This window comes from Blennius ocellaris (assembly GCF_963422515.1).
Source record: "Blennius ocellaris genome assembly, chromosome: 10".
Classification (NCBI taxonomy): Eukaryota; Metazoa; Chordata; class Actinopteri; order Blenniiformes; family Blenniidae; genus Blennius; species Blennius ocellaris.
In genome coordinates this window covers 27,747,775-27,760,503 of record NC_137659.1, presented here as the reverse complement: position 1 = coordinate 27,760,503, position 12,729 = coordinate 27,747,775, and the positions used below count along the sequence as shown (strand labels likewise).

Below are 12,729 nucleotides of genomic sequence, written 5' to 3'. Positions count from 1 at the left end.
CAGTACCTGACTGCACCCTGCAGCAGTGTTGACAGTGAACCACTGTTCAGCACTGGTACCAGTACCTGACTGCACCCTGCAGAAGTGTTGACAGTGAACCACTGTTCAGCACTGGTACCAGTACCTGACTGCACCCTGCACCAGTGTTGACAGTGAACCACTGTTCAGCACTGGTACCAGTACCTGACTGCACCCGGCACCAGTGTTGACAGTGAACCAGTGTTCAGCACTGGTACCAGTACCTGACTGCACCCTGCACCAGTGTTGACGGTGAACCACTGTTCAGCAGTGGTACCAGTACCTGACTGCACCCTGCACCAGTGTTGACGGTGAACCAGTGTTCAGCACTGGTACCAGTACCTGACTGCACCCTGCACCAGTGTTGACGGTGAACCACTGTTCAGCACTGGTACCAGTACCCGACTGCACCCTGCACCAGTGTTGACGGTGAACCACTGTTCAGCACTGGTACCAGTACCCGACTGCACCCTGCACCAGTGTTGACCGTGAACCACTGTTCAGCACTGGTACCAGTACCCGACTGCACCCTGCACCAGTGTTGACGGTGAACCACTGTTCAGCACTGGTACCAGTACCCGACTGCACCCTGCACCAGTGTTGACGGTGAACCACTGTTCAGCACTGGTACCAGTACCCGACTGCACCCTGCACCAGTGTTGACGGTGAACCACTGTTCAGCACTGGTACCAGTACCTGACTGCACCCTGCACCAGTGTTGACGGTGAACCACTGTTCAGCACTGGTACCAGTACCTGACTGCACCCTGCAGCAGTGTTGACGGTGAACCACTGTTCAGCACTGGTACCAGTACCTGACTGCACCCGGCACCAGTGTTGACGGTGAACCACTGTTCAGCACTGGTACCAGTACCTGACTGCACCCGGCACCAGTGTTGACGGTGAACCAGTGTTCAGCACTGGTACCAGTACCTGACTGCACCCTGCACCAGTGTTGACGGTGAACCAGTGTTCAGCACTGGTACCAGTACCTGACTGCACCCTGCACCAGTGTTGACGGTGAACCAGTGTTCAGCACTGGTACCAGTACCTGACTGCACCCTGCACCAGTGTTGACGGTGAACCAGTGTTCAGCACTGGTACCAGTACCTGACTGCACCCGGCACCAGTGTTGACGGTGAACCACTGTTCAGCACTGGTACCAGTACCTGACTGCACCCTGCATCAGTGTTGACAGTGAACCACTGTTCAGCACTGGTACCAGTACCTGACTGCACCCTGCAGCAGTGTTGACAGTGAACCACTGTTCAGCACTGGTACCAGTACCTGACTGCACCCTGCAGCAGTGTTGACAGTGAACCACTGTTCAGCACTGGTACCAGTACCTGACTGCACCCTGCACCAGTGTTGACAGTGAACCACTGTTCAGCACTGGTACCAGTACCTGACTGCACCCGGCACCAGTGTTGACAGTGAACCAGTGTTCAGCACTGGTACCAGTACCTGACTGCACCCTGCACCAGTGTTGACGGTGAACCACTGTTCAGCAGTGGTACCAGTACCTGACTGCACCCTGCACCAGTGTTGACGGTGAACCAGTGTTCAGCACTGGTACCAGTACCTGACTGCACCCTGCACCAGTGTTGACGGTGAACCACTGTTCAGCACTGGTACCAGTACCTGACTGCACCCTGCACCAGTGTTGACGGTGAACCACTGTTCAGCACTGGTACCAGTACCTGACTGCACCCTGCACCAGTGTTGACAGTGAACCACTGTTCAGCACTGGTACCAGTACCTGACTGCACCCTGCACCAGTGTTGACAGTGAACCAGTGTTCAGCACTGGTACCAGTACCTGACTGCACCCTGCACCAGTGTTGACAGTGAACCACTGTTCAGCACTGGTACCAGTACCTGACTGCACCCGGCACCAGTGTTGACAGTGAACCACTGTTCAGCACTGGTACCAGTACCTGACTGCACCCGGCACCAGTGTTGACAGTGAACCAGTGTTCAGCACTGGTACCAGTACCTGACTGCACCCTGCACCAGTGTTGACGGTGAACCACTGTTCAGCACTGGTACCAGTACCTGACTGCACCCTGCACCAGTGTTGACAGTGAACCAGTGTTCAGCACTGGTGCCCACATCATTGATGAGAAGAGAAATCTCATACATTGCTGAGATGCTGAGATGCTTGTATTCATACAGAACAATCTCCCTCTTACACATGAGGACATGGGGAAAGAAATAGACCAGTTATATGGACGAGTCAACTTCAGTCTTTGTTGTTGTTGCACTTTAAAGGAGGGCTGTTTTAATTTTGTGAGCATTTCTGTGCCTTTCTTGTTTATATTTACACTATTTTGTTACTCTTAAAAGAGATTGAGCCCAGTTTGAGTCTATTATTTGACAAGTTATGTCCAGTTATTCATTCATTGACTGTTTACAACTAATGGACTGAAGATATGCCTCTTCCTATTTTTTTATATTGTCTGTGGTGTTGTTGAGTTTGTTGTTGAGGTTTCTCTCTAACACTAAATAAATATGGCACTTTTTTCCATAATTTAAGTTGTTGTTCTCTTATTTTTCTCAGTGTGTACATTTGGAAAGCCATGTTTGATTCACATATGCATCCAGTGGGGCATCACAATAAAATTAGACATAATGTGTTAATTCCACAGTAGGAGATATTTTGTGTTGTTGTTACCTAACAGTTTTGATGTAAAAAGCCAGCATATATCGGTATCGGTGATATCGGTTTCGGAAATTAAGAGTTGGACAATATCGGAAAATCGGATATCGGTAGAAAAGCCAATATTCGGCATCCCTAATTTGAAGCAACACTTTACTAGTTAGCCTCGCTCAGGCTAGTTTGAATAACGAAGATAACGCAGCTCTTCACCATAATGAGCTCACAGATCTGCTTCACGTCACTCTATGACGCTGTTGGAGCCAAAGTCCAGTGGTCACTCAACCTCATGGAAGGGGAGAGGTGGGACCACGTTTTAAGAACAAAGAGACCACATGCTCAGGACTGGAAAAATTCACCATTGGTCATGTGACCCTCCCCGCGGGTCTTCCCGCCCAGCATGGTGCAACACTGCAGGTCAACGGCAGGGGGCTCCAAAATCTCCCTCGCCTGCCGGAACCTCCGGGGTGGGCCACGTCGCCCTGAGCAAAATGGTAACCCGGAACACAAAGCAGAGGTATAAAATCCAGCCTCGAACGCAAAAATACGTCTTTCCAAGCCGAACGTGCATCTGGACACGATGCACCTCTTCGCATAGAGACAAAGGACCACGTGTTAACGCATGCTGACCGGGCCCAGAGTTTCTTCACCTTGCTGGATGAGCAGAGAACAAACTGTGGAGCTACTTTTATAAAAAAAAAAATTCTTTCTTCACCTTGTTCCTGAGTGTGTGCTGGAACCTCCACGCGAACCTCCCCCGCATGCCGACCTGAAGCCCACTTCTTCTTCCCCCCCCTCCTCACAAGAAGCGCCTGATCACCCCTGGGTTCATCCTGTGGACTTCCCCCGTGTTCACAGACCAGTTCAGGTTATTTCTCTGGGACGCTAGAGAAACCCGCCTGCCGCCGTAAATCGACGGATTTTAACCGGCCACAGAAGCACGTTACCCTCGTCCAACTAAGTAAGGCTTAGAGTCTGGGCAGGCAATTAGAATAACATGACTTTACTATTGCTGTGTGTTTTTATTGTTGTGCTTGATCTCAGGACGCTGATCCTGTGTTCCCAAGCAGTTTGTGTCCGAGAGTTGGATTCACATCCACGCAAACCTCCGCACCGTGCAGCTCTCTCTCTCTCTCTCGCAGTTTACACCTCTGCTCCTGGAGTCCAATCCTGCCTACCTCGCAGATATGGACTCTGTGGGCAAGCGGAATACACTTCACGAGCCCCAGAGCTCTCTCTTTCCCCCTCTTCACTCGCTTTTCTCCTCTCCTCACTAACTCGTTGCGCAGCTCAGCAACAGCTGCTCCCGTGCGCTCCTCCAGTCCGCTTGAGACCGTGTGGAGTTCACTGTCCCTGGAAATTCTCGTCCACGAGCCCCCAGGCGCACTCCAGGCAGGCTCACGAGCCGTGCACGAGCACAGTGATGTCACGCCGTCCAGAAAGAGTGCGCCGAGCGCCTCTGGTGGCCGCGTGGGTGATTGCAATCTCTTGGGAGGTCGCCACTTGGTGGACGCGTCGAGTCATTGCATTCTCCCTCCATGCGCCGCCGCGCACCCCTAGTGGTCATTAGGGTCACTGCCTCAAACTAGATGCCTGCCTCCCTTTGGCATCCGTTCGAGGTCATTACACCCACTCACACTGACCCTCCCAAGGTCCGCTCGCACCTGGTGGACGCTCGTGGTCATTACATCCCCACTCAGACTTGCGCGTGCACACACACACACACACACACACACACACACACACACACACACACACACACACACACACACACACACACACACACACACACACACTCTCCATGTTAGATGATGTATGCTGCTTGATTGTGTTGGTTTAATAAATAATTTCTGAATTATTTACGAATTAATGCATTTTTGCATTTAACACCTTTTAGCTGAATTGATCGATTCCTGGTAATTAGTGTGTATTTATTGTTGACAATTCACTGGTTTGTAATAGTCTGTGCTTGAATCTCACACCTTCCTTGTTATTTAAGATTGTTATATTTTGCACAGGAACATTAACTAACTTAAATAACCTTTTGACAAACGAGACTGATATTTGGTATAGCTGGTGGTGCCCCACTTTCATTATTTGATAAATCATCAATTTATTCAAATTAAAAATGTTTTATGAATAAATCATTTTTGATAATTTATTAACCTTTGAGTAATTACTCAATTACTCTAGGAGTTGCTAATGAGTAAATGACCGTTTACTTCCATTAGTAATTCCAATTTTTCCTAAATTACTTCCAGTAATCTATTACTTTCAGTAATCTATTACTTACAGTAATTTTTAATGCTGATTACCAATCATAAATCTCAACAAAGCTTTAAAGGCTTCTGCATGTTTCTGGAAGATGTTGAATTTGAATACACAATGCAGGCACAATGCTAAATGCTAACTTCAAGGTTAGTGCAGGCACTGACCTGGAGCTCTTTCTGGTGGCACAGGGTTTGTCTGCTGAGCTGAGAGCGCAGCTCCTTGCTGGCTTCCTGAGCTGCTCGTGCCTCCTGCTGGGCGCAGCTCAGCTTGCTCTGCAGTTTGTGCTCTGTTGCTAGCGAGCCCTCGTCCTCACCAAGCCGACTGTGGAGGTCCTGGTTCTCCTGAAAGAGTTTCTCCATGCAGGCTTTCAGCCTCTCTGCCTCCTGCGATGCCTCCTCCTCCAGCTCCTGCAGCCGACTAGACAGGCCTTCCCAGCGCAGGCGCGCCTCCTCATTCTCTGCAGTCAGCATGCACACGTGCATGCCGAGTTCTGCCGTCTCCGTGTTAGCCCTGTGAAGAGCCTCCCTCAGTTCACTGTTCTCCAGACATGAGGCCTCGTATCGCAGCTTCTGTTTGTCCAGCTCCTCTCTGTAGGTCGTGACTTCAGCGGCCAGTCCTGCCCGGGCCTGCGCCTCGCCATCACGCTCACGAATGAGAGCACCCTCACGCTCCCGAGAACGCAGGATGTCGTCCACGTGCCGGCGGTTCAGTTCCTCAACCTGGGTCTTCAGCTGCTCCACTAACAGCCGGAGGTCTTCTTTGGAGGTCTCCGTCACCTCCTGCAGGGCCTGAACCTTCATCTTCTCCTCCGTGCCCACCAGGAGCTGCGCCCGGAGCTCCAGCACTTCGTCATGGAGGCGGGTCACCTCCCTCAGGTTGAGCTCCAATTGAGCTTGCGCTATCACCAGCCTGATGTTGTCGTCTTTGGTCCCTGTGGAGTTCTGAGGCTCCTCCTTAACCTTCTGCATTTTTTCATTGCTCTCTGCGGCTCCTTTCTCATCGTGCGCGTCTCTGGATCGACTCTCCAACTCCTCGGCTCGAGCCTGCAGCAAACTGTATTTCAACATTTGGTCACTGAGCTTAGCTTCTGCTTCCTGCAGCTTCTCCAGCAGCTCCGCTTGACTTCTTTGGGAAGCTGCCAGATTTTTCTCCAGACTGTCAGCTTTGGCGTTGAGTGAGTACACTTCCTGCTGATCTGTGAAGGCTTGTTTCTTCAGCAGGGAGTGACTCTCTAGAAGGTCCCGATTCTCCTGTTCTAACCTCTTCACCTTAACATCTGAATCAGTCACATTGATGAGCATCTTCTGAACAACTTCCTCCAAGTGGAGGTTTTCCTGTAAAAGCTTTAATTCTCGCTCCTCCACACTCAAACCAGCACCGTCTGCTCGAGCTCTCAGGTGCTTTTCAGAGGCCTTTGGAGAAGTCAGCTGCTCCAACAATGTGGCTCTGCTACGACTTTGCTCTGCAATGGTCTCCTCACTCCTTCTGACTGCCTCCAGTAAATGTGCATTGGCTTCTCTAAGACTGCTGCACTGACGTCTGCATTCTTCCAGTCTTTGGTGTTCCCCATCGTCCCTTCCAGAGCTCAGAGTTTCGTTCTCAGCATTCATCTTCTCCAGCCTCTCTTCTAAATCTTTCTTTCTCTCTGAACTAGCAGCTAAATCCTTCTCTCTCTGTTTTAGAGTCTTCTGTAGAGTTGAGATCAGAACCTCATGTTCCTCATTCTGCTCCACTTTCTCTCTTTCCTCCTGTAGTCTCCTCCTCAGTTCCTCCGCCTGTTTTTCCCGACACTCCAGAGAAGCTTGTAGATCTTGGAGCTGTGCTCTCAGGTTCCCGGTCTCCTTCTCTTTTAGTGTCAACGCCCCCTGAATTCGACCAACGGCACTCTGGAGCTCCTCCAGGCGGCTGAGCGCCTCTTCCCGTTCATCCTGGGCTCCAGCTTTGACCTCAGCGAGCTTCTCCTTGGTGCTTCTCAGCACTTCCTCCTGGAGTCTGAGCTCCTGTGACAGGTGTTCAGAGTGCCTGGTCCTGTCCTCAGCTTCCCTCTTCGCCTCCAGTCTCTCCTCCTCCACAGTCTTCAGTTTATCCAGCAGTTCCTGGATTTTCCAGGCCGAGTCACAGAAGCTCGCGGCTTGCTGCCCCTTCTCCGTGAGAGCCTCGTCCAGCTGAGAGAGAAGCTCCATGTTGTTGTGCTCAGCAGCTGAGAGTCTGTCCTGAAGCTCGGCGCTGATGGATTCCCTGTAGCTCTGAAGATGACTTATCCTCTCCTCAACACTGGCTTCAGCATCTTTCCGGGAGGCTGCAGACGCAGAATCAGAAGACTTCTGAGCTGTTAACTGGCCTTGAAGGTCTCTGACCACAGCATTGAGCTCAGCGGCCTCCTTGCCTAACTGTTGAACCTGCACCAAGAGCTCCTGCTGTCTGAGCTCAGACTTGTCCAGCTCATTGCGGAGATCTTCCGCAACGCTGCATGGAGAAGGTTCTCCTAGTTCTTCAAGTTCTCCAAGGAAGCAGTGAGCCAACTCTGGGACTGGAACACACTCCTGTGCCTGGATAGTGCAGAAAAAAAGCTTTGATCAAGTGTTGTCAGCGTCACAGAATTTGAATGTAAAATGCCTTGTACATGTACCTGTGTGTGTGAGTAGTTGTGAACCAGGCTGTTGATGCTGGAGCAACGACTGGGAGGTTTCCACAGGTAGGCCGAAGAACCACTTCCTAATGTGCGCCTTCAACATAACACATCACCAAATATCAGAGACAAACACCCCTCAATGCCTTTTTCATCAATTTTCTTTTTGTTCCCTTCATGAAAGCAAACATTTTTTTTTTTTTTTTACAACAATACACCCTAAATTATCAGAAACATCTCTATGGCCAGAAGACAGAAACAAAGCTCATGCAGTATGAATATACTGTAGAGTGATCCAGTTTAAAGTTTTCTGCCTATGTAAATTTGTTTTAAATTGATAAATAGTACAACCTTTTAAATTCTGTATTTGAGAATTCAGAATTTGTACACCGAGCATGTATTTGTTTCAAATTAGTTCGAGTAACTTGGTACTGAAAATGAAATCGCCTCCTATTCATGTTCACTTCAGTAGAAGTGAACATGAATAACTTTTGCAGGTTTGCTGGGAAAATTCTACTTCTGCCTTTGATCATGATTAGCAGTGCCTGTAATTCTATTATTTCTGTAAGTTTTAACTGTGATTTAACAAATAAGCTGTTGTGATGTTCTCTGAATGTTACTCTCTGGATGATGTGAATCACTCTTTTTTGCAGTTGGAATAAGGGGATTATACTGCTCCTATATGTGTTACCCCACACTTCTGCGCAGTAACTCAACATGAGTGACCAATACACCATTCTCATTGTTTAGTCATCCAACACATGTTTAATTTTGTTGAATGTGAGTGTATGTGGTTGTCTGTCTCTCTGTGTTTGCCCTGTAATGGACTGATGATCTGCCCAGCTGTTTGCTGCCCTCGCCCATAGTTACAGTGTCTGGGTTGGCTCTAGCGCCCCTCGACCCTGCCCAAGACTAAGCCGTATAGAAGGTGATGGAGGTGAAAGCTTCATTGAGCCATTAAAGAGGTGCTGTAGAGCCACTTGTGGCTGTGGATCTGCTGGTTACAGACTTCCAATTAAGGTGCATTACAAGTGCTGCTTCAGGTTAGAAACATTTACTTCCCCCCCGTAATGCTAAATAACCTACACTAAGCATTTACTTCACCTCCATTGATCGATAAGTCGATCAATTTGGGGATATAACTACCTAGATTCAAAAAAATGATCGTGGCTTACCTTGCAAACTTTGGCCAATCAGCATCAAGATCATAGCCCCTGGCAGCCACATCAAACTGGATCTGGTTGAGCTCGTAAAGATGGTTGATGATGTCTGCAGTGAGGTGAGACTTGAGGAAGGGACTCCGGGAGTAATACCAGTCACTGCACAACAAAAACACAAACCCAGCTCAATTCAACCACCTACAGTGTTCAGTCACTACAGCCTCCAGTCCTTCTTCTCTGAAAGCTGAAAGCAGCAGTTTCTTTAGAGGAGCTCCACATTGCCTTATAGCCCCCATCGAGTAGCTCTATGAACCTTTCACTAAACTCTACCAATGCAAACATTTTCCTTTTATTTGCACACTTGAATCATTTTTAATTACTCCCGATAAAACGAAAAGGTTTTCTTTTCATGTTCAGTGAGAGGAGCAGTGGTATATTCATTTTAGAAGTTAAACATGTTCCAGATGATTTTAGGGTTTCAGAGCTCAGATTGAGAGTGACTCACAACACAATATTATTCTTTTAGATTTAAAGAGAGACTCACAGTGGGCGTACTGACTGTACTTATCATCTAAATAATTAAAAGATAATTTAAAGATGGAGAGGCTTCCAGCATTGAAGCCTCTCCGTCTGTCCAGTGGAAGAATAGTGGGGGAGCGATGGAAGAGGTGGAGGACATGTTGAAGAAAGGTGGGGGAGTGATGGAGGAGAGGTAGAGGAGAGGTGGAGAAGTGGAGAGGTGAAGGATGTCGGATTGAATTTGGTGTGTTACTGCAGCGTTAAGTGTGTTTAGCCTCCAGACTGTCCTCAGACCAGCTCTGAATCACTGCTCATTATCTTACCGCTCCTTTGACCACTGTTCACCGCCCTAATATGCCATTTATCAATTAAATATTGTAATGATTGTCTAGTGCTCATGCTTAATCAATAAATATGAGACATTTCCAGATGCTTTAGCGTGTCAGGGTGCATTCACACCAGCACTATCTGGTCCGCTTGAAGTGGACTTAAGTTCGGTTGGATCAATTTGATTTGGTTCGAACCAAAGAACCGTACCGAGACCACCTCCAGAGGTCAGTCTCGGTACGGTTCCAAGCGGAGTTCAGTGTGGCTCGCCTGTGGTGAGAATGAAGACGGGCCTCAGTTCGGCACGGCACCAGTGTTGCCAGATCAGATTGACAGTTTCCAGCCCAATCACATCTAAGAACCCACCAATTCCAATAAAAAACAGTCCAAACCATGAAGTTGCATGTACCATGAACCAGCTCAATCTATTTTTTCCCCAACTGATGTAAACAAAAATAGCGGAAAACCACCCAATCTGACGGCACTGTTATGGTTGCAGCCTTTTTGGTCTACGGAGGCTTCGTTAGCACACCGTGTGGTGTATTGTAGAAAGCTACATTTCTTCACTTAATGCCACAAAAACAAGCAGAAATGAGTAGTCCATTGTGTCAGTATGAAGCACCAATCAGCCTGATGTTTTCTTCCTGGTTTTCCCCCCCCTTCACACGCTGCACCAATCAGCTTTCTTCTACATCACACAAAGCACGGTATTTTTGTGAGCAGCGCCGCCATATGAGGGGAAGGATATATAACATTCATAGTAGTTGGTTCCTTTGCAAAAAACATGGTGTGAATGAGAACCAAACTAATTGATAATTGCAACTATTTAACAACGTCAAAGGGCCCAATCGAACCAGTCTACTGGACTAACAGGTCTGAAAGCACCTCTCAATCATATAAACATGATATCAGGACTAAAGTGAGACTGATGTGTCTCTATGAAAGCAGAAATGAAACTGAAAGCAGAAAGAGAGACAGTCACATTACCTCAAAACACCTATTGGGAATCACCTGTGTGTGTGTGTGTGTGTGTGTGTGTGTGTGTGTGTGTGTGTGTGTGTGTGTGTGTGTGTGTGTGTGTGTGTGTGTGTGTGTGTGTTCACCTGGTGACCTTCTGGTTGATCAGGCATTGCTGCAGTGTGTCGGCCAGACGTTGGTGAACCAGCGAGTAGCGGATGAAGGCTCGTCCTTTTCCCAGTGAAGTCTTTAACTACAGACACATACAAAATCACACTTAACACACACCCAAGTAGATAGTAGACACGGAAAACTACACACCCCATAGGAAGTGGTTTTTAATGTGTTTAAAATGTTTGGACTGAGTTTCTGTTCTGGATGAGACATTATGATGAATCGAGCTGAGAACTGGATCAATGCAGCCTGAGGCAGAAAGATCTGAAAGTGTCAGAGACGAGATCACAGTGGGCCGTCTCTGACACTTATTGTAAAATTGTAAAACTGGATTGTGGGGTGAGTGATCTCTGGATTTCTCATATAGATGAGTGTCTTTTTTTTTATCATTCTGATTGTTTCTCTTCTTGACTTTATTTTTTGTATGTTTGGAAATAAATGAATAAATAAATGCATACATACATACATACATACATACATACATACATACATACATACATACATACATACATACATACATACGAGTATGAGGCTCCAGAAGTGAAGAAAGTCTGTCACCTCCCTCAATAGCTGCACTGTTTAAAGTGAATGTGTGCTCATACAGGTGTAGGGATTTACTACCTCATATGGATCACTATTTATGTTATGCTTGGCTATTATCAAAGATAGTTATTAATAATGTTGTTGAAATTTAATCTGATCTGTATCAGAACCTCGGAGCTCCACCTGTCTGAACAGGAAATGATAGCCAATTCAGTTCTATCAGTCTCATAAGATATACTAAACAGTTAATCAGGAATTTGAATTAATAGTTAAATTAATTACAATTACCAGAATTAACAGTAAAGCTTGAAGGATTTTGGAGTTCTTGACACAGAAGAGGTCGACATTTCATTCACTTTTGTGCTCATTAATAAAACAGCAAGTATGATTCCAAACATTATATTTACTTACAATGAAAAAAAATAAAACACAGATTCTAACTACCTATATACAGCTTGATGTGTGTAGGTGTGTGTGTGGAGAGAGAAAGAGAGAGAGAGAGTTGGAGGGAGTGTGTGTGTGAGACGTGTGATGGAACTACAAAACAAGATGGCGGATCACAAGAAACTACATTCCAAATGGAGGTTGTCAGAGAACAGGAGGTCTGTCCTGGGTCTCCACCATGTGCTGATAGCAATGGAACAATAGAAGCTAGCCATAGCATCTGCTTCTGGTGTGTCTCTGCTAAAGGACCATTTCTAGAATGACTTGATGTGACTGCGATTTGTCTTGTAAAACGTCAGGAGTCGTCAGATGGTGTTCAGTTACTGTGTGATGTTGTCTTTGATGTGATATGTGTAGGATTGTGAGTTAACTAGTTAGTAAAGCAGATTAGCATGCAGACCCTGTGTCTGTGGCAGAGCTAACGTTGGTTTACAGGTTGATAATTGCTCCTAATATCATTATCAATAGAACTCAATCACTGTAACAGAATCAACACATCTTCATAAAAGTTAAACAGTTCTATGCATAGCATCAGGTTTAACTAATCTCAGGTAACGCCCAGTTGTTCCCACTTCCTTGAAGGAGTTCGGTTGTCGTCCTTGCTGGAGGGAAGCTGGTGTCTTCTCCTGTAGTTAGCACCTCCTGCTAACTGTGGTTGCTGGTTCTGCAGGCCGAGGAGAAGAAGATGGAGTTGATGTTTCAGGAGTCTTTCTTTACAGCTCCTGGTTGTCCCATTGTTCAGACTGAGGAGCTGGTCGCTCAGGTCTGTGATGGTTTTCCTGCTTGTTGAGGAAACACAAAGAAGTTCTGTGAGGTGTTGTTTCCCTGGTCCGTCCTGGAGGAACCGGGTGGTTCCCTGGAGAGCAGACTCTGGGCGCTGGTCTCTGGATCAGGAGAAGGTTTCCTCGGAGTCTTCGTTGCAAGAGAGGAGTGGAGGCCCCCAGGCCGCTGGTGTTAGTGTGTGCTAACGCTGGATGAGCTGCTCTCCAGCAACTCACCTCCTTGGAGTTTGCTTTGCAAGAGAGAGAGATGG

At 47.3% G+C, this 12,729-nt stretch overlaps 1 protein-coding gene across 4 annotated transcripts in view; it reads right to left on the bottom strand.

Annotated features, from left to right (window-relative positions):
• Nucleotides 1-12,729, bottom strand: part of fyco1b (FYVE and coiled-coil domain autophagy adaptor 1b) — a gene marked incomplete at its 5' end in the record, with an annotated part of 386,223 nt that overhangs the window by 29,708 nt on the left and 343,786 nt on the right. For 3 of the 4 annotated variants that reach the window (XM_080503375.1, XM_080503373.1, XM_080503374.1), the window contains 4 exons: nucleotides 5,108-7,492; nucleotides 7,573-7,669; nucleotides 8,748-8,891; nucleotides 10,682-10,788. In XM_080503375.1, coding sequence (XP_080359501.1) covers nucleotides 5,108-7,492; nucleotides 7,573-7,669; nucleotides 8,748-8,891; nucleotides 10,682-10,788 — 2,733 coding nt within the window. The remainder of the gene's footprint in view (nucleotides 1-5,107; nucleotides 7,493-7,572; nucleotides 7,670-8,747; nucleotides 8,892-10,681; nucleotides 10,789-12,729) is intronic. The other variant, XM_080503372.1, reaches the window with a different exon arrangement.